Genomic DNA, 22,465 nt, shown 5'->3' on the forward strand with positions numbered 1-22,465 from the left:
TGCTCCAATTAAGTGCAGGTTTTAGTATATAGGTCACATGTTGTGAAACTATTATAGAAACACACCATCAGAACCTGACACAGAATCAGTCAGACCACAATTCTCCACACTAAACCTCAGAGATTTCACCTCCTCAACCACAAAAATTTGAGTTCATAAATGCAGAGATTGGCACATACATTACTGATCTGTTCCTGAGTCTTTTTCAGTCTTTGTAATTCAGGAGTGTCTGTTACAATGCTGAACCCTCTTCCTTTGCTTTCTTCAAAATCTTTTTTGTATTTGACCTGCACAGAAAAAAAAAAAACCAGATATAATTTTAGAGCTAATAATCAAAAGATACCACACATTATACATCTGTAATAAATACATGATAAAATTTGGCCTCGATATTTTTGCTACATCAGCCACTGCATAGGTCAGTGGATCCAAAATTTAGGTTTTCACCTTGAATGGAGTCATAAAATCTTCATTTGGGTTATAAGTACATCTGCACATCAAAAGGAATAAAGAACTATCTAGTCAGCACACTGAAAGCACACACAAATTTTTACCTTACTAACTGCCCTATGTATGGAGAATGTAGGAAAGAGTGCTCTTACTCTCACCCAATCGTGCGTTTTAGTTTGTTTTTTTGGTTTCCTCAAACGTCCTGGCAGGTTTATTTTGTAGCCTCTTCACCCATCTCACCCTCCTTTGCCCTCTCAAACCCCATGCTGACATTGTGGTGTAAACAAAATAAACAACAGACTTTTCCACTCTGTTAGGTCCCAGCTCATGCTTGCTGTCTAACATCAGCTCTGGCAGAATACACATTTCAAATCTGACATACTGTAATCACAAAATAAAAAATAACATTATTTTTTTCTACCTTCCACTGCTATATCCAACATTTCTGTTTCTTTCCTACAGTCTACCATCTCTCTCTCACTCCCTGTCTTGTGCCATGGGTCAAACCTCTCTATTCCCCTCCATCCATGCAGCATCTCTCCATTCCTCCCTTACGTTATCATGTGCAACATTTCTTTCTTTCTTCCCATGCATCATCTCTCCGAGCCCTCCACCCTATGTCCAAAATTTCTCCCCCCTCTCTTCTCCATGCATTTTCCCCTCCCCTCCACCAGATGCAGGATTTCTCCCTATAACCCTTTTCTACCTCTTTGTTACATCTCTCCCTTCCTCTTCTCTACCCCCATGTGTAGTTTTCTTCTCCTCCCATCTTCCAGAGCAGCAGCTTCCCTCCCCTTCCACCTGTGCAGCAGCTTTCTATCCCTCCCTCCTTCCCATCCTCCTGTGCAGTAGTTTTCCATACCTCCCTCTATCCCCCTGCAGCAGCTACCCACCGTCCCCCCCCCACCCCCTCCACCCCGTGAGATCCGATATACCTCTGGGCCTCCCAAAGCAGCAGCAATTGTGGCGGTGGCCAACTGGCAGAGGAAGTGCTGTGAACAGGTAGCTTGCGGTCTGCCCCACCAGGGCTTCCCTCTGCCACATCATCAATGGCATCATCAGTGATGCAGCAGAGGGAAAGCCTCGGTGGGGCAGGCCGCAAGCTTTCTGTTCAGAGTGATGCCTCCATCAGCCAGCCGCTGCCACTGCTGTTGCTGCTTTAGGAGGCCCAGAGGTATGTCAGGTATCACCAGGGTCAGGTGTTGATCGCTAAATCAGCAAGTCTGATTTTTTTGTCGAATGAATTGATTCAAATTGATTCACTGAAGTCAATGGGTGAATCGATTTGAATGAGTGAATCAGGCAATACTATTTGCTACTAGGCAGCAGCTCATCACAATAGGGGACCACTACACATACACTTTTGATTCAGGCCCAATCAATTAGCAGCAGTGGTGCAGGCCCAAAAATGAGTCCTACTAAACCACTGTTCAGTCATTACTGCCAGTCTAGACCAAAACTTACTCCTCTAACTGCCAACAGTAGCTCTGATATTCTTTACAGTTGTCACCACTGTCATCCTGGGCCTCCTGTGCAGCTAATCAACACCACCATTATAGACCTTCAATCCCTCTTCCACCCTACCTGAAGAACACTATTGAACTGAAAAGGTGGAGAGGGTGAGCTTGGCCATAGGCATATTTATTCTCATTATCCTACTAGTACTACTAACCTCCTGTAGGCAGTAATGTAAGGGGACTGAAGGAGAAAGGTAATCTAAAGAGATAGGGGGAAGAGAGAAAGAATAAGAGCATAAGTCAAGGAAGAGGGTTTCAGCACAGGGGTTGTGATTGAGGGATTGGGTTCATGAAGGGGGTAAGAACAGTATTGTGTAGCACAGTGGTTGAAGCTACAGCCTCAGCACTCTGGGGTTGTGGGTTCAAACCCCGCGCTGCTCCTTGTGACCCTGGGCAAGTCACTTAGTCCTCCATAGCCCCAGGTACGATAGATAGATTGTGAGCCCACCGGGACAGATAGGGAAAATGCTTGAGTACCTGATTGTAAAACCGCTTAGATTATCTTGATAGGCGGTATATAAAATCCTAATAAAACTTAAACTTAAAAAACTTACTTATTTATTTAAATATTTATAGCTTGCATATCCAACAATTCTATGTGGCTTACAACATAACATACATAGTAACAATATGTAAATAAATAGTCAAGCATATATTGAAGATAAATCAACTAAAACAGATATAATAGGAAAATAAGAAAAAAAAATTTAAATGGTCTTGCTCCTCATTTCTTCCTTTTCTAATTTGCAAAGCAGTGCTCAAATAAGACCATTTTTAGACCTTTCCTAATCTGCTGAAAGATAGGGCTCTATCTTAATTCTAAGGGTAGGGCATTCCAGAACACTGGGCCCTGAACGGAAAGCATTGTTTTACGACTAACTGATAGCATCACTATGCTTAATGAGGGCACTTACAAGCGCATCCTGTCTGAAGAGCGTAAAGTACACGCTGGCTGATAAAACTGCAGAATAGAACATATAACAGACGGTGAGTTGTCCTGTAACAATCTGAAAATTATGCATAAGGTCAGGGCAGGATTAATTCTTTGAGGTCCCTAGGCACACAAGTACACTGGGCCCCCCAGCCATGCCCCGCCCACACCCCACCCCTGCCTGCCTATGCCTCGCCCTCATTTAATTACTTGTTTTCTTCTTTACTTCCACTTGTATTTCTTTTTTTTCTTTTTATTATAAAATTCAAAACAAAGATTACCATACCAGTGCCAGTGTACAGTTTTAGTTCTATGCAAGCCCCAAACATCTCTTAACAAATCCCCCCTTCCTTCCCACCTACTTACCCAGGACTTTAACTCTGAACCCTTTCCATACGTATACAAAAGTGTTCTAATGCATTGTAAAGCAGTAATACTATCCAAAACATAAGTCTATATTAATAACCAAGTTTGCAACTCCTCTCAACTGCCTCACTTTATGTCGTCCAACTTTAACCCATATATATAAACAACCAAATCTGTAATTCCTCTGGTAAGTTACACTCCATGCATGTTAATTTTTAACAAAACTACAAGGCAAGTGGTCCACCAAAGAATCCAACATGGAAGACAAGAAGATCGGCTGACAATAAGGAGATTCAAATCAGGTTTATTTGAGGTGCTCCCAGGAACCATGCCTGATGCATTTCGCCAAACAAGGCTGGTCAATGCTAACAGAAAACCATGGGCTCTTTTTATCAAGGCGCGCTACGGGGGTTAGCGCGTCGGACATTTCATCAAGCGCTAACCCCCGCGGCAAGCCAAAAAACTAACGCCTCGTCAATAGAGGTGTTAGCGACTAGAGCGGCAGGCGGTTTAACGCGTGGTATTCCACGCATTAAACCCCTACCGCGCCTTGATAAAAGGACCCCCATGTCTTTCATACACATAGGACACAGAACCACCCTCACCTAGTATGGAATAAGTACTCACAAACTAACCCCCACCCCCACCCTGCTTTTCCAGATTTGGAGAATTGAGACCTGTGTGAGAGAATCTTATTTCTCACTCCTTCCAAACTCTGGAGTTCACTAGCGAAGGGGAAGGAGGGGATCTTTCCTTAAACTTAACTGCAGACATGAATAACAGTATGTCTCATGAAAAGAATCACAGCTCTGTTTCAGATGAAGGACTGTAAGAGCTGGCAAAAAGGCACAGCAGAAAATGCTTTGTGTTTCAATAGTTCTTTTCACCAAAAATCAGTTTAAGCAAGATCAGTATTTATCTGTAACGTAAGAGCAATTGTGGACAGCCAAAACAGCTTTATGCACTCTAAAAGAGACAGAGACTCAAAGAGACATTTTAAATATGTAAATTAAGTATTTTATTCTACTTTTCTTGTGGTTGGGGGTCGTTTCTGAATTTAATTTTAACCTGCTGAGTTTCACTCACCCTGTATTTCATATGTAAGCTCCAAAAGTTAATTTTTAAAAAAGGGACAATGGCACTATATTCTACCCTTCAGCATTCCACAAAATAAAAAGGAAACACCATGATTCTAACTGCAATATTAAACATATTCCTGAAAGTACCTTTCAGATTTGTTAAAGCTGTAATTTCCTTGAAAGACGTGTCAGCAAGAGGCCTCCAGCCCATGTGCTTCTCGTTGGCCATTCGGATTCTCTGCTTCACTACCATTTTATGTCAGTCTCTGCCGAGCTACGCTATGACCTGTGAAGGAGGAGTGGGGTCTAACAAGTGTCGTTTTGGGAGCAGCTCGTTTTTGGGCTGCAGGTCGTGGCACAGTAAACAGACTACCGGTCTTAAAGGAAGTGCTGCAAATCTAAACAGAGTACTCACGTTGGCAAGCAAGTAAGATCGGCAACGCGGGTGAGCCCCCCGTTATGTTGCAAGCAGTGCTGCTGCTCGGCCAAAACTTCTCTCTAATGCCAACCGCCCAGGCGGAAACAGGAAGCTGCGTCAGAGGGAAGCTTTGGGCAAGCAGCACCGCTTGCAAAATTACAGTTCCCGTCGCCTTTCTCACCTGCGTTGCTTGTTTGTTTTACTTTCCATCGATGGGGGAGGACCGCGTTGCCGATCGATGCTGGAGGGGCCCATCGCCGTTTGGAAAAAGAATGTTGATGTCCTCCTTCATCGGGCTCCCTTGACCATTTTGGGCCCTAGGCACGTGCCTACTGGGCCTATTGCTTAATCCGGCCCTGCATACGTCTTTGAATTTGATCCGCACACGGATTCGTAGCCAGTGTAGGTCTCTAAGGATTGGAGTGATGTGATCAGATTTCACGGCGTGAACAATTAGACATGCAGCAGCATAATGAGCTAGTTGCATAGATTGCAAGACACACTGTGGTAATCCTAAGTAGAGTGAGTTTCAGTAATCAAAAAAAGGAGTTATCAACAACACAATAGCTGTTCTAAAATTTTCATTTGATAAGTAATCCCTCAATCTATGTAACAGTCGTAGTTTGAAAAGCACATGAGAACTGACAGCTTTGATTTGTGGTTTGAAGAATAATGATGAGTCTAATAACATCCCCAGGTACCTACATTGATGCAGTACAGGAACTGTCACACTATCAAGCTCAATCTCAGATGGGCAATTCTGAAGATTCCTCTCTTGACTAATAAATAAAACCTCAGTTTTAGCTACATTTAGTTTTTGTTTTTTTTGTTTTTTTTAATTCTTTATTTATCGTTTTAAAATTCTTAACAAAATCAAAACATTTTGTACAGAAAGATTGTTAGATCAAACACAAAATTATAAGAAAATCATTTACATGATGTAGAAAGAAAAAGTTCTAGTCGGACAATCTCAAGTCCTCTATAATATGATCCAAGATTGTTTATGAGTGAACTTACACATTTAGTTTTAACTGATTTTTGTTACATACAATCCTGTATGACATGAAAACAGTTGTTGAGATTAGACAGAGCGTCATCCATTGATTTAACCAACAGAATCAAGAACTGGATGTCATCAACATAAAAATGAAAATTAACACCCAACATTCGCAACTTTCTGCACAATGGTGACATGTAGATGTTAAACAAAGCCACAGAGAAGGCAGAACCCTTGGAGACACCACAGTTCATAGCAGACCAATCAGATTTATCCTGACCCACTTCAACACAAAAAGCCCTGTTTGTCAGGAATGAACTGAACCAATTCAAAACAGACTCAGCAATACCCATGGCTCGTAATATAGCCAAAATAATTTGGTGATTAATAGTGTCAAAAGCTTCTGAGACATCCAAGAATATCATGAAATAAGATACCCCATGGTCCCTTTGTGCACGTATCAAGAACAGATAGCAAGAAAAGCTCAGTCTAATGTTTGGGTCTAAACCCAAACTGAAAGTCATCTAGGATTGCATATTTATCGAGAAAATCTTGCAGCTAGAAAATTCAATGATGATATTGGATGAAAATGCTCCATAGCTGTACTACAAACAAAAACAGATCTCCCCTGCCCCAAAAGTAGAAAGAGTGGGGGGAAGAGACAGCTCCGACAACTCTGTCTAACAATAATAATAGTGGTTAAGGAAAGCCCTCAGTAACACAGCTTGCTATGGGGAAACATCCCAAAGGCACCAGCTGTCACAAGTATAACCCACTCACGGGTAATAACTGGGAAACATCCCCGGGCTAACCCTGTGTGCAATAAATATGTGAACCAGTGCACAAACCAATGTGCTACAGGTGAGCAATAAATAATATAATTGTATAAATTTATAGCACCATTTTCAACTTTGCGATATCATCTGAGGCTAGTGTTCAAGACTTTATTGAGATAGCCTGGCTGGTTCCTGAGGAAGGGGGTTTCTACCCTTGAAATGGAGTCCCGTTGGATGAGCTTCATCGTGGCTGGCTATTTTTCTTGTTCACCGGAGAAGCTAAGTACTTTCACCTACCGACCTAGCGTGTATTCATGCCTGCTTGGCTGATTTTGGTAGCTCCAGCTGCAGTGTTCCCGCTAAGCTGCGTTGGCCTGCGCTCGCGCACAAAATATTACATCGCAGCGCAAAGTTTCTCTTCACAGCGCACACACGCGTCGGTAAGGTAAGGGGACGCATTGGGGGGATTGCACTTCCCCACAATTGCCATGCTTCGGTTCCTCTTCTTCCTTCCCTTCCTTCCTCCCCCCCCCCCCCCCGCGGGACCCTGCGGCACCATCAACTCTTACTCCCTCTAATGTCGGCCCTGCAGCTCCAGACTTCCTCGCACCTTCTCCCCTCCCCCTTTGGATCGCTATTATTTTAAATGTTATAGCCGCGGAGCTGTATCCATCAGTGGAGATGTCTAACCTCGGCCTGCCCCGGAACTCTTACTGCAGCAGACGCCCGTCTAGGCAGGAACAGGAAGTCACTGTTGCAGTAAGAGTTCCGGGGCAGGCCGAGGTTAGACATCTCCACTGATGGATACAGCTCCGCGGCTATAACATTTAAAATAATAGCGATCCAAAGGGGGAGGGGAGAAGGTGCGAGGAAGTCTGGAGCTGCAGGGCCGACATTAGAGGGAGTAAGAGTTGATGGTGCCGCAGGGTCCCGCGGGGGGGGGGGAGGAAGGAAGGAAGAAGAGGAACCGAAGCATGGCAATTGTGGGGAAGTGCAGAGCTGCAGGGAAGAGTGTTGCGGTACCCAGCTGGAGGGAGAAGGAAGATGAGGGAGGGAATTAAAGGAGATGCCAGGGCTTGGAGCGTACGAGGAAGGTATGCCAGTCTAAGGGAAAAGGAAGGGGGAGATGTGAGAGCATGGAGGGGGAGCGAAAGATGGAAGAAAAGGAAAGGAGAGAGATGCCAGAGAATCAGGGAAGGGGAGATACCAGACTATGAGGAGAGGTGTGGGAGAGGGAAGGCGAGGAGAGAGATGCCAGACCAATGGGGTGAAAGGAGAGATGGAAGGGGGAGGCATACAGTTTCTGGAAGGGGCATAGAAGGAGAGAAGATGCCATATAGGGGAAGAGAGACGGCAGACAGTGGATGGAAGGAAGAGAGTTACAAGAAGATGAGGAAAGGAGAAACCACAGAAGACAAAGGTAGAAAAAAATTTCTATTTATTTATTGCTTTAGGAGACATGTGTCACTGTTTCTGTGAAGCATTGTATGCAGAGTCCAGCTTCTTGCTGGTTCAATTTAACCTTTGTCTATGTATTTTTATTTTATCCCCCCTTTTACAAAACTGTGAAGCGTTTTTAGCACCAGCCTTGGTGGTAGCAGCTCTGATGCTCAGAATTTTATGAGCATCAGAGCTGTTACCTCCGTAGCTAAAATCCACACTACAGTTTTGTAAAAGAGGGAGGGGTTAGTTTGTGATTACATATTCCTTACTAGGCGAAGGTGTTTTCTGTGTTCTGTGTGTTCGAAAGACATGGTTTTCTGTTAGGATTGACGGTGTAGGATTGATCTGTGCTGGTCTGGCTTGTTTAGTTTTACAATGGGTGTATTGATGTACTGCTCACTGCAATATGTAAGATGCTGCCTTTTCCTAGGTACTCATGTGTGACGTGTGGTTTGTTACTAAAAATCATGTTTTTCTTACAGATGGGGGGGGGTGCCAAAAAATGATGGGCCCCGGATGTTACATATGCTAGGTACGCCACTGTATGTAAAGATACCAGAAAGCTGGCGTAGCAAAAACTTCTAAGTTTTGAGTATTTAACCCTCCCACAATCTCACGGGCACTCGTTTCAAGTTTATTGAGATTTTGATTTAAACGCAATATCAAATATTTTCAATGCGTATAACAAAAATAAATTTGGGGAAATAAATAAAACCATTTGAACCAGTGTTCCCGCTAAGCTGCGCTGGCGTGCGCTGGCGCACAAAATATTACATCGCAGCGCACACGTTTCTCGTCACAGCGCACGATCGGAAGAGGCGTACGGCAGATGGCAGGGCGGCGAGAGGAGAATCGGGCGAGTTGGCTCATAACTTGCTGGCGCCCGATATTTTTGGCTCACGGTGAAAAAAGTTTGCTCACAACACCCGCCCGCTTAGAGGGAACACTGCTCGTGAGTGGGTTATACTTGTGACAGCTGGTGCCTTTGGGGTGTTTCCCCATAGCAAGCTGTGTTACTGAGGGCTTCCCTTAACCGCTATTATTATTATTGTTAGACAGAGTTGTCGGAGCTGTCTCTTCCTCCCACCCTTTCTACTTTTGGGGCAGGGGAGATCTGTTTTTATTTGCAACGTTTTTTCTCCCTCTGTTGCGGGTTCTTTTTGAATCGTTAACCATATCTGTATTAGACATACAATTTTTTAGCAATGGGCAAACAATAGCTTTCTTCAGTTGAGAACCCAGCCAATAAAGATTTTGATACAATTAGCATGACTGAACGTGACAAAGCATCCATTATGGACAATAAAACACCAAGAGGGCAAGGGTCAAGTGAACAAGAGGCTTTGAATAATTATTTTTATAACTGATTTGATCATAATGTTGAATTCGGTCCATAATTCCTCTGATGGAGAATCTATCGGGGGCAATGAATTCCCATGAAATTGTGCCACAACCCTCTGCATTTGTGAAAGAAGGAATGAACTTGGGAGAAAGGAAGAGTGACTGTATTTGTGGGGAGAGAGAGGGGACAGGCAACAGTAAGAGGTGAGCCTACAAGAAAGGAAGAGGGTAGGGTGGGAAGAAGAAAGAAGATTGGGGGTAGTGGATGAATGAATCACTCTAAAGGTACAGATACGGAAGAGATGGTTTTGAAGTAAATGAGTCTTGTGGGAGGGGTAAGAAAGGGATGAGAGGTTTGGGCATATCATGAACTTCATACTGATCAACCAATCTATTTAGCCAATTGTGTGACTCCATATTTTCCCTGTCAAAGTTTATGTTCTTTCCAAACCTGTTTACTGTTTACCCCTACTTCATCAATGACCAGGTTGGAAATCTCATGGCAAGCCTCTTTGCCTTCTTAGCTTCCACTTTATGGAATACTCTTCCTTTGTCCCTTCTTCAAAAAAGAGCTAAAGATTTGGTCAGGAGGTATTAGGGATTGAGTTAGTGGTTTCTTGATACTCTGCAGAAGAAATTACTATATCTCTGGATCTCTCTACTGCATTTGATTTGGTCATTTATTTCATACTCGTTGATTTTCATCTTTTCAGTGTTGTTTTTTCTTGGCTTAAATCTTATCTTATAAATCTTTCCCATGTAGTTTTTCACTCCAATACTTATTCTGTACCCCCACCCCCACCCCATTCTCTGTCCTTAGGTATTCCTCAATGATCAGTCTTGGGCCATATACTTTTCAATATCTTTCTTCTTTATTTATATGTCTGATATCCAGATTTTCTCTCTATCATCTGATATTCCTGGAAGTTCAATAAAATTGACAAAATTGCAGATTGACTCATTCAGAACATTGCAGGTAAAATACTGATAAGTATGAAGCCATTTCTTCTTTCATCATGGCCCATATTCAACCCCGATGCTTCTTCTACCAACTATTAAAGGTGTTCCATTTCCATTTAAGAATTCTGTAAAAATCTGGGTGTCATTCTTGATGAAGGTCTGAACTTTAGGTCTCATATTTCCCATGTCATCCCAAACAATTTTCTTGTTTTAAGGCAAATTTGCTCAATATGTCATATGCTGAAGCAAACTTGTGTGAGTAAAGCTGGAGCCTGTGAGAGCGATGAGCCCAAGAAGTGTGTGTGTGGGGGGGGGGGCAAAGTTTTTACAGGGTCAATACAATTACTGCACTGCAGGTAACAATGCAGCTAACTCCACTTCTTGAGGTAGCATTAACTATGCTGTGTTATCTGCAACCTTAAAAGTTAACATGCAGTAACTACCAATAAGTTCACTCTAAGGCTTCATCCCCATTCCCTCCACATTGCATGGTTAATACAAGTGGTACTGTTTTGTTATCACATACCTCTGCTGTTAATGGATAGCAAGGGTTCTCACCTCAGTCTTCAGAGCACATCCAGACAATTTGATTTTCAAGATTTCCACAATGAATATGCATGAAATAAAATTGCATGTGCTGCCTTCATTGCATACAAATCTATCTCGTGCATATTAATTGCAGGCATCCTGAAAACCTGCCTGGTTGGGTATGTACCAAAGATTGAGTTGAAAACCCTTGGTATACAGCAGTAATCCACAATGAATAATCATGAGAGAGATTTGCATGTACCTCCTCCACTGCATGCAAATCTTTCTCCTGTGGATATTCTGAAAACCTGACTGACTAGCAATTCCCTCAGGACAGGTTTGGGAACCAATGCTATATGATAATTATCATGTTAAACAACTAATGTTAGCTTAGCAAATTTAACCCCTTACTTACCCGGATGCTGGGAAGGGGCACACAAAGTTAATTTTGTTAGGACCACATCTGGGACCAACTTATCAGCTGGAGTCCCAAAGCAAGCCATGTACCAGATTTCTTCTTCTCTCTCTCTGAATAATGCAGACCACATTAGGATGCAAGGTCCAAAACAAAATCCAACTTTACTTCTCGTTAGTGAAATAAACAGAGGAACAATTTCTTGGTGGACATGATGACCTATTTACACACTCCTCCTATATCCAAAAGATGATGTTATAGTCCTTTTTCCAATTGCACTAGTCAGTTGGTGTGCTCTGACCAAAAGACAAATTTCTCACCCATGAGCTTTTTTCAAACTCCCTAGGTCACAAGTTCATACTCTACTGTTATTACTAATTAAAGAACATAAGCATCGCCTCTGCCGAGTCAGATTATATGTTCATCGTGCTCAGCAGTCCGCACTCGCGGCGGCCCTCCAGGTCCGTGACCTGTAGTGATCCTTTACGTAAGACATTTTATCCTTTATAGTACCCCTCTAACTATACCCCTCAATCCCCTTTTCCTTCAGTAACATGTCCAACCCCTTTTTGAAACCCAAAATCGTACTCTGCTCTACCACCTCCTCCGGAAGCGCATTTCAGGTATCCACCACCCTCTGAGTGAAGAAGAACTTCCTAGCATTTGTTCTGAATCTGTCTCCCTTCAATTTTCTTGCGTGCCCTCTTGTTTTTGTTTCCCCCGCCAGTCTGAAGAATCTGCCCCTCTCTACCTTCTCTATACCCTTTATGATCTTGTAAGTTTCTATCATATCCCCTCTAAGTCTTCGTTTTTCCAGGGAAAAGAGCCCAGTTTCTCCAGCCTCTCAGCATATGAGAGACCTTCCATGCCCCTTATCATCTTTGTTGCTCTTCTCTGGACCCTCTCGAGTGTCGCCATATCCTTCTTAAGATATGGCGACCAGTATTGAACGCAGTATTCCAGATGCGGGCGTACCATCGCCCGATATAGCGGTAGGATAACTTCTCTGGTTCCGGTAGTGATTCTTTTTTTAATAATTCCCAACATTCTGTTCGCCTTCTTGGAGGCCGCTGCGCATTGTGCTCCCGACTTCAATGATTGGTCCACTAAGACCCCCAAGTCCCTTTCCAGGTTGCTCCTCCCCAATACCATCCCCCCCATATTGTAGCTGAACATCGGGTTTCCTTTCCCTATGTGCAAGACTTTGCATTTAATTAGCACCTACTGTTTTACTCTTTACTGTCAAACTGGGCAACCTAGCTCCTAGGGTTGCACTTCATACACCAATCCCAGTCTTACAAGCACTGATCATTTTAAAACTCTAACCTTGGGAAACAGAAGCACCCCCTAATTCCTCACGTTAGCACATGCTATTTGCTCATGGCTACACAAACATTTTATTTATTTATTTATTTCGATTTCTATCCCAGAAGCTCAGAATGGGTTACATGATCCTAAAATAAAACACATGCCAAAAGTGAACTTTTAGGAATGATTTTATTTTGTTTTTGAAATGAAAGAAGTCTCCTTTTTTATGGTTTTCATTTTTGGTTCAATCCAAAAGCGGCAGAATGTGGTGGGCCCCACAAATATTTTGCCCAACCCAGCACCAGCAACTACAAAGCTTGAGAGTATGGCTAAGAATTGATTTATTTGGCCCTTCAACAAAAAAGATACTCCAATGCCCTGGAATATACACCTCTAATCCTCACTTCACACTGACCATATATCAGATGTTTGCAGCCTCTAAATTCTTGCATATCAGAGGAAGATTTTAGGAGTCACTATAGATTCCATACTGGATTTCAAAAACCATGCTAACAACGTAATCCGGAAATCTTTTTTTATACTACAACTTAGAAGAATCAGATCATATCTTTTTCAACAACATTATAGGATACTGGTCCAATCAACGATTCTATCAATACTAGACTATTGCAATGCTCTATATAGCACAGTTACTTACCGTAACAGGTGTTATCCAGGGACAGCAGGCATATATTCTCACATGTGGGTGACGTCATCTACGGAGCCCCAGCGCGGACAGCTTTTCAAGCAAACTTGATTGAAGTTTCAAGTTTGCTATGCTGCACCACGCATGTGCATGCCTTCTTGCCCACTAGAGGGCGCATCCCCACCTCGTGGTCCTCAGTTCCATATCCAGCAAAGAAGCCATCCCCGGGGAGGAGGGCGGGTTGTGAGAATATATGCCTGCTGTCCCTGGATAACACCTGTTACGGTAAGTAACTGTGCTTTATCCCAGGACAAGCAGGCATGATATTCTCACATGTAGGTGACCTCCAAGCCAACCAAAAAAGGGCAGGTGGGAGGATGGCAATTTAGGAAAACAGATTTCGCAAAACTGACTGGCCAAACCGGCCGTCACTCCTGGATAACGTATCCAGACAGTAGTGGGAGGTGAAAGTATGAACCGAAGACCAAGTGACAGCCTTGCAGATGTCCTCCATCGGAGTAGACCGGAGGAAAGCAACAGAAGCTGCCATCGCTCGGACCTTATGTCCCGTAACCCGACCATGCAGCTCAAGACCAGCCTGAGCGTAACAAAAAGAAATACAAGCAGCCAACCAGTTGGACAAGGTGCGCTTGGAAACAGGGCGTCCCAACCGATTAGGATCAAAGGACAAAAATAATTGAGGAACCTTCCGATGAGACTTGGTGCGTTGAAGATAAAAAGCCAACGCCCTCTTACAGTCAAGCGTGTGAAGCGCCGCCTCCCCAGGATGAGCGTGGGGCTTCGGAAAAAACACTGGAAGAACAATTGACTGATTGAGGTGGAAATCAGACACAACCTTAGGTAAAAATTTAGGATGGGTGCGAAGAACCACCTTGTCATGATGGAACACAGTAAAGGGCGGGTCCGCAACCAAAGCCTGCAGCTCACTAATCCGACGAGCAGACGTGAGCGCAAGTAAAAAGATCACCTTCCAAGTGAGAAACTTAAGAAGAGACTTGTCAATAGGCTCAAAAGGAGGTTTCATCAGCTGAGCCAAGACCACATTAAGATCCCAAACCACATGAGGAGGTTTCAGAGGAGGATTAACATTCACTAAACCCCTCATGAAACGAACCACCAGAGGATGAAGAGAGAGAGAACGGCCATTGAGATGCCGATGGAAAGCAGCAATAGCACTGAGATGCACCCGAATGGAAGTCGTCTTTAGCCCAGACTTGGACAAATGCAACAAATATTCCAGAACCGAGGACACCGGAACCGAACTCGGATCCAGGTGGTGCGAGGAACACCAGGATGAAAATCTGGTCCACTTCTGGGAATAACAAAGCCGAGTCGAGACCTTGCGTGAGGCTTCCAACACCTCCCTGACCGACTGAGAAACAGAAACCGAAGTCAGGGGGAAAGGAACCAAGCCGTCAGATGTAATGACTGAAGATTGGGATGCAACAGCGAACCCCAACTCTGAGACAGCAGAGAGGGAAAAACAGGCAGAAGTAGAGGCTCCCTGGCACTGAGTTGAAGGAGCAGGGAGAACCAGTGCTGATGAGGCCAACGAGGCGCAATGAGAATCATAGTGGCTCTGGATGACTTGAGATGAACCAACGTCCTCAAGATCAGAGGAAAAGGAGGAAACGCATAAAGGAACCTCCCTCCCCAGTCGAGAAGGAAGGCATCGGCCTCGAGACGGTCCTGGGAGTAAATCCGAGAACAATAGAGGGGCAGTTTGTGAGTCTCTGGGGAGGCAAACAGATCCACCTGAGGAGTCCCCCAGCGGTCGAAGACCTCTCGCAGAACTCGGGAGTTGAGCGACCACTCGTGCGGCTGGAGAACACGACTGAGTTTGTCGGCCAGACAATTCTTCTCTCCCTGAATGTAAACCGCCCGCAGGAAGATGTTCTGGGAGACCGCCCATTCCAAAAGGCGCAAGGCTTCCCGGCACAGGGACCAAGAGCCCGTCCCCCCTTGCTTGTTTACATAATACATTGCCACTTGGTTGTCCGTCTGTACCAGGACTACCTGATTGCGCAGCAGATGGCAGAACGCTCGAGCTGCCAGAAAAATGGCGCGAAGCTCCAACACATTGATGTAACAAAGACGGTCCTCCGCAGACCAAAGACCTTGAGTCCGCAGACCGTCGAGGTGAGTCCGCAGACCGTCGAGGTGAGCCCCCCACGCGTACTCCGAAGAGTCCGTGGTCAGGACTTTGCGATGTGGAGGGACGAGAAAGAGCAAACCCCCGGAAAGATTGGAAGAGTTGGTCCACCAACGGAGCGAGCGTCTCAAGGAAGGAGTCACTGTTACAGGAAGGGAGAGCGGGTCTCGATCCTGACGCCACTGGGAGGCCAAGGTCCACTGAGGGAGTCTCAGATGCAATCGGGCAAACGGTGTGACATGAACCGTCGATGCCATGTGGCCGAGTAGAATCATCAGCCGGTGTGCTGAGACGGAGCGCTGCAGCGAAATCTGACGGCACAGTCGAAGCAGAGCCTCCAGCCTCGAAGAGGGAAGGAACGCACGAAGGCGAACCGTGTCCAGCACGGCCCCGATAAACTGAAGGGATTGAGCAGGGCACAGCTGCGATTTGGGAAAATTCACCTCGAACCCCAGACGTTGAAGGAAGATGATAGTCTGTCGGGTCGCTGAGATAACCCCCTCCCGGGATGATGCCTTGATCAGCCAATCGTCCAGGTAGGGGAAGACCTGCAGTCCCTGAGATCTCAGGGCAGCCGCGACTACCACCATACACTTCGTGAAGACTCGAGGAGACGAGGCCAGCCTGAAGGGGAGGACACGATACTGAAGGTGCAACTCCCCCACCTGGAACCGTAAGAACTTGCGGAAGGCGGGATGCACCGGAACATGAGTATACGCTTCCTTCAAGTCTAGGGAGCACATCCAGTCCCCCTCCTCCAACAGAGGGTAGAGAACCTGAAGCGACAACATACGGAACTTCTCCCGGACCAGGAACTTGTTGAGCTTCCGGAGGTCCAAAATGGGGCGTAAGTCCCCGGTCTTCTTTGGGACCAAAAAGTAACGGGAGTAGAACCCCCGCCCCCGTTGGTTTGGGGGGACCGGCTCCACCGTCCGAAGGCTCAACAAGGTCCTGGCTTCCGAGAGTAGAAGAGGAAGCTGGGTTCGGTTGCAAAGAGATGCCCCCGGCGGTTGTTCTGGCGGCGTGGCCGAGAAGTTTAGCGAGTAACCCACTGAGACGAGACGGAGCACCCAAGCGTCTGACGTGATCATAGTCCAGGCCGAATGAAAGGCCCGCAGCCGGCCCCCGATGGGCAGGGGGTCCGGAGAGAGTGCGGAGGGGGCCCGCCCCCATCCGCTCATCTCGTCAAAAAGACGGCGCCGGCTTAGACGCCCCTTGCGTCTGAGGTTTCGGCTGGGCCCCTCTGCCCTGCTGCGGTGGGCGCCTGGGCGGAGGCCTCGAGAATGCTGGTGTAGACTTTTGAGGGTATCGCCGCGGTGGGGGTCTAAATGGCTTCTGCGGCGTCACCCGTGGTTTAGGACGGACCAAGGAGGCGATGGAGCGCTCGTGTTCGGACAGGCATTTGGTCGCCGCCTCCAAGGACTCATCAAACAATTCCGATCCGACACATGGCAGACTGGCTAGACGCTCCTGCAAGTTCGGGTCCATATCCACCGTTCGGAGCCATGCGAGACGGCGCATCGCTACTGCAAAGGCGGAGACTCTGGAGGCCAACTCAAATGCGTCGTAAACCGCATGAAAGAGGTATAGGCGCAGCTGTGACAAGTTGGCCATAAATTTACCAAAGTCCCCCTTATGGGAATCCGGCATGACCCCATGATAACGGGGTAATGCCTTCACCATCTGCCTCAGATAATATGAAAACGTGAAAGCATAATTAAGGACCCTGGCCGCCATCATGGAATTGGAATAGAGGCGGCGACCAAACTTGTCCAAAGTCTGTCCTTCCCGCCCGGGAGGGACCGCAGCGGAGACCCTAGATGGCTGGGACTTCTTTAACGCCGACTCCACCAGCAACGACTGGTGAGACAGTTGCGCTTTCTCGAAGCCCTTACATGGGATGGTACGGTACTTCGACTCCATTTTAGATGGAACCGCTGTGACTGTAAGAGGGGAGTCCAAGTTCCTCAGGAAGGTCTGATGGAGGACTTTATTAAGAGGCAGACGAGGGGTCTCCCTCAGGGGAGAAGGTAAATCCTGCTCCTCCAAAAACTCCTTGGTGTATTGTGAACCAGACACCAGATCCAGGTCCAAGGCCCTCCCCATATCAAGTACAAATCTGGAAAAGGAGGAGGGTTTGGACGGTGGGGAGGGCGATCGAGAGGCCCGCGTCTCCAAAAAGGAAGGGGAAGCCTCACGGGAATAACGAGGTTCCCTACCAGACCCCGAGCCCCAAGAGGCCGCCCCGAGCGATCTCGACGGGGTCGGGGACCGCCTATGCCCCGAGGAACCCCTGTGTGAAGTCCCCGGGGTACGAGGCACCGAGGTCTGCCCCTTCCGTTTCGGCGAAAAGTCTCTCGACAACCCTCCCTCGGAGGAACGGAACAACCTCGGATTATCGAGGCGGAGCTCCGAGACACGTAGCGTCTCAGCCCCGGTCGACGAGGAGCGACAGCGCCTCCGAGGAGACCCGCGAGAACGCTTAGGCTTCCTCGGCCGGCGCTTCGCCCGAGGGCGAGGAGCCCCGGGAGGACCTCGACGAGGAAGAAGTGGAAGAGATCCTCCAAACTCTCCGCACCTTGTCCCGAGGCCGCACACTCCGTTCCGGCTGGTCGACCAAGGTCGAGGGCAAGGTCGGGGTCGAGGCCGGAGCCACTCCGGGGGCCGAAGCCGGGGCACTCGGGGCCGAAGCCGGCTGCAGGTGCGCTAAGGCGCCGGACAGCTCCGAGGTAATGAGGGCACGGAGCAAGTCCTGAAAAGCCGGCACCGCCATCATGGCTGTTAGATCCGGGGCCGGCGGGTGCTCCCTCGAGGGCGACCTCGGTCTCGAGTATTCCCGCGGGGCACCCGACTTCGACGCTCGGGGCGGGGCCGAGGACGACCCACCCGCCCCCGTCGAGGATCCCGAGGATGGCTTCTTCGAAGGTGGAGCTGAGGAAGGAAGAGAGGACTTACCCCCCGTCGACTTCGAAGTCGAGGCCGTCGGCTTCGAGGAAGCAGGATGTCTCGGCGAGGCCGAGGGAGTCGAGGCTGAGGTCAAGGCCGGGGCCAAAGCCGAGGCCGACGTCGAGGCCTGCTCCGCGGGGTCGACAGCAAAGAGCTCCGCCATTCTGGCATGACGGCGGCGGAGAGCTCTTTGCTGAAAAGTGGAGCACCTGGGACAGGAATCGGTGGGGTGCTCGGGACCCAGGCAAAGTAAGCACCACCGGTGGGGATCGGTGAGAGAAAGTAGCTGATCGCACTGGGTGCACTTTTTAAAGCCCGTCAAAGGACGGGACATGAAATCGAAAAACGGCCGGGAACGGAACGAGGTCCCGCGGCCGCGGCTACCGGGAGCTCCCGGAGCCGAACGAAAAATCTTTTTTTTTTTTTTTTTTCAACGATTAACAAACACACGAACGAATAAAAAAATAAAGCAAGCACAGCGACCGAGAAAAACGACTCAGACACGGTGTCAGAAGGCAAAAAAAGAGAGAGCACAATTTCCACAGGGCTTCTGGCTCCGCGGAAAAAACTGAACTGAGGACCACGAGGTGGGGATGCGCCCTCTAGTGGGCAAGAAGGCATGCACATGCGTGGTGCAGCATAGCAAACTTGAAACTTCAATCAAGTTTGCTTGAAAAGCTGTCCGCGCTGAGGCTCCGTAGATGACGTCAACCACATGTGAGAATATCATGCCTGCTTGTCCTGGGATAATCAGGAATTTGGGTGAAACTACTGAAAAAACTTCAGTTAATACAGAACACAGCAGCTAGACTCATATTTTATACATCAAGATCTGACCAAGTTATACCATAACTGATAAAATTATACTGCCTCTCGACAGAAAAAAAGGGTTGAACTCAAATTATGCTGCTTAACATTCTAAATCCTGTATGGAGATGCTCCTGATACCTTCTCGAGTCACTGAATTACTTGACAGATCTGCTGAAAGGAGTAAAATATAAGACTATCCACTGCAAAATTGTAGAATTTACTTCCCCCAGAAACATGTACCGCTAATGTAGGGTTGCCAGATTTGCTCTATGAAAAAAGGACACCTAGTCTCGCCCCATTCTGCCCCCCCAGCCCACCCTGTTCTGCCTCCAGCCCCACTCCATTCATCCCTCCAGCCCCACCCCCAAATGAACCTCCCCAAGCTTGGGACCACATCTGCACATGCATGGACATTTTTTTGTTAACCGTGCTGAACTTCTGGTTATGCGGTCTATAAGCATGATGTTATGTTATGTTATCACATGCATATGATGTCATTGCATCAACATCTGCACATGTGCAGATGTTCTCCGAACAAGGCACAGAGGCAGGGACTTCCAAAACCTGAACAAACTGTCGGGTTTTGGAATCCCTCTGGGCACCCAGACTGTCATCTAAAAATAGGGCAAGTCCAGGTTTTCCCAGACTTCTGGTAACCCTATGCTACTGCTTATCCCATGTTCCTCAAAATGCTGAAAACTTAGCTTATAGAAATCACCATCAGGGAGTTAGTCAGACCCTTTAATTATAATGAAATTGCTATTTGTAACCTACTGTGTAAAGACAATAGTGAGTGTAACATATCTTTAATGCCTCTGTGGAGGATTCAGCGGGATATAAGACTACATATAACATAATACAGTATAACATCTTTTTACTTATGCCTCCAGGTAAATAGACATATGGTTTAAAAAGGGATGATATTGCTTTAATGGGATTTCATTATTCTCCTTTGAAGTCTGTGACAAGTCCTGCCAGGGAGTGAGTCAGCAGTGACCCTCTCTAAAATGATTAATCTCCTCACTGCAGGTTCTTTCTTGGACATTTGCTGAGAAAAGACCAAGAATGCTAAATATCTGAGATGCAGTCTCTGGAAACACGTACTGCCCAATCTCAGATGGCTTAAAATTTTTCCTGCATTTTTTCATAAATTACATAGCAAGGATCAGATTCAGAATATGGCACCCAGTGCTATACTGTAAAGGGCAATCCAGATTGAACTACCCTTACAGAATAGCACATAGCGCAAATATCTGCACCCAAATTTGGGCACCAAGACATATACCCATTGAAACCAGGGGCAATTCCTAGCACCAGTAACAATGCAATTATAGGAGTCACAAAGCAAATGGCTACTAATAAAAGAACTCCAATGGATAAATAGCAAACATAAGCCTATGTATCAAGAAAAGACCTCAGAGACCTTGTTTGTCAAAAACCAATGGTTTGAAATAATTGACTTACCATCCTGGCCTACTGAATGCTCTGCACTGTTCCCAACGCTCATAGATTTGCGATTTTGTAAAAGGAAGCGTTACTCAGGTCGCATCTCTATCATTGGTCAAAAACTCCCAACTAATAATACACACTGTGGGGAGTTTTTGACCAATGATAGAGACACGACCTGAGTAAGTCAATTATTTCAAACCATTGTTTTTTGACAAACAAGGTCTCTGAGGTCATTTCTCCCTACATAAGCTTATGTTTGCTACATATCCATAGTAATTCCTAGCACTCAATTTCGGTGCACATCCACGGTAATCTATAACATTCTCCCTAAAAGATCCCACGTGCCTGACTCACACTTTCTTGAATTCAAATAATCTTTGTCTCTACCACCTATACAGAGGGACTATTCCACACATCTACCACCTTTTCTGTACAAAAGTATTTCCTTAGATTACTCCGGAACCTATGATCTCTTAACCTCATTCTATGCCCTCTCACTCTGGAATTTACTTTCAATTGAAGGAGACTTGCCTCATGCTAATTTATGCCATATAGGTACTTAAACATTTTTAATCATATCTCCCCTCTCCCGCCTTTCCTCCAAAGTATGTCTCCGTGCGCCTTATGAGGTAGACCAATACAATCATTTTAGTTGCTTTCCTCTGAACTGACTCCACCCTGTTTATATCTTTTTGAAGGCGCAGCCCCCAGAATTGCACACAATATTCTAAATGAGGTCTCACCAGAGTCTTATACAGGGGCATCAATACCTCTTTTATCCTACTGGCCATACCTCTCCCTATGCACCCTAGCATCCTTCAGATTTCGCTGTCACCTTTTCAACCTGTTTGGTCACTTTAAGATTATCGCATACTATCACACCCAAGTCCCGCTTCTCTTTCATGCACAAAAGTTCTTTACCCCCCCCCCCCTAAATTGTACCGTTCCCTCAGAATTTTGCAGCCCAAATTAATAATCCAAATTGGTACCAATTAACATCAATAATTGATTGCTAGCACCCAATTGATGTGAATTGGCTGAAACCCAATTTAGTTGTGTGAGAATCTCAGAATCATGCCCAAATTCAGTCATAAAAATTTTGGAGCGCCCTTTATAGAATCCAGAGGCATAGCCCATATATTACTGTATGTTGACATACCATTGGTCCTTGGGAGGGGGGTTGTACTTTATCCATGAAAAACATATTTTGAATGAGTAAGATTAAATTGTTTGTTTATTTCTCACCCGCCCTTAACATACATATATTAACAAATTGTTTCCAATCAAGCAAGCAAGTTCTCACCATCAGATTAATGATTAAACAGCTTTCTTCCTTTGAATTTCAGCATGCTCGGGAAAACAAATTACAGTTTCTGGGCTATCAAACTATATTTAATGGCCATTGGATAATCTTCTTCAGCTATGCAGCATCATTCATAGGCCTGACCTAACCTGTCAAAATAATTCTCACTAGCAGCAGATTAGTTAGCAGTGCCCTTGGACCTTGCATTCTTTAAAAGACTGAATTACCAAAATACTGCAGAGTCCAGGTTTTGAAAGATGATCACTTTTGTTCTGTGGGATGCTGTACTTTGTCTTCATAAAACCCACAAACAAAAAACCTGGAGGTGGGGGTAGAGAAAACACTGTAGGATGAATTGCTGCTCACGTAGATTATACTCGGTGATCTGAAATATGTATTATTCTCGCTGAACTTCTAATATGCCTAATCCACCATAACATATGTGACTTAAACGTCATACAGACATGCACATGAATCACTTTTATTGTCTAGGGATCACTAGAGAACCTTTGTTTACATATGTAACTAATTATACTTCAAAGCATCTTAATTACAGACTGGACAGCAGAGTGGTGGCCCAGCTCTTACTCTCTGGACTTCCAACCAGTC

At 45.9% G+C, this 22,465-nt stretch overlaps 1 protein-coding gene across 3 annotated transcripts in view; it reads right to left on the minus strand.

The window, feature by feature from the left end:
• NEBL (nebulette) overlaps window positions 1-22,465 on the minus strand; it is a 513,560-nt gene that overhangs the window by 300,056 nt on the left and 191,039 nt on the right. For all 3 annotated transcript variants that reach the window (XM_033931321.1, XM_033931319.1, XM_033931322.1), the window contains exon 4: window positions 180-287. In XM_033931321.1, coding sequence (XP_033787212.1) covers window positions 180-287 — 108 coding nt within the window. The remainder of the gene's footprint in view (window positions 1-179; window positions 288-22,465) is intronic.

This window comes from Geotrypetes seraphini, chromosome 2, assembly GCF_902459505.1.
Source record: "Geotrypetes seraphini chromosome 2, aGeoSer1.1, whole genome shotgun sequence".
Taxonomy (NCBI): domain Eukaryota; kingdom Metazoa; phylum Chordata; class Amphibia; order Gymnophiona; family Dermophiidae; genus Geotrypetes; species Geotrypetes seraphini.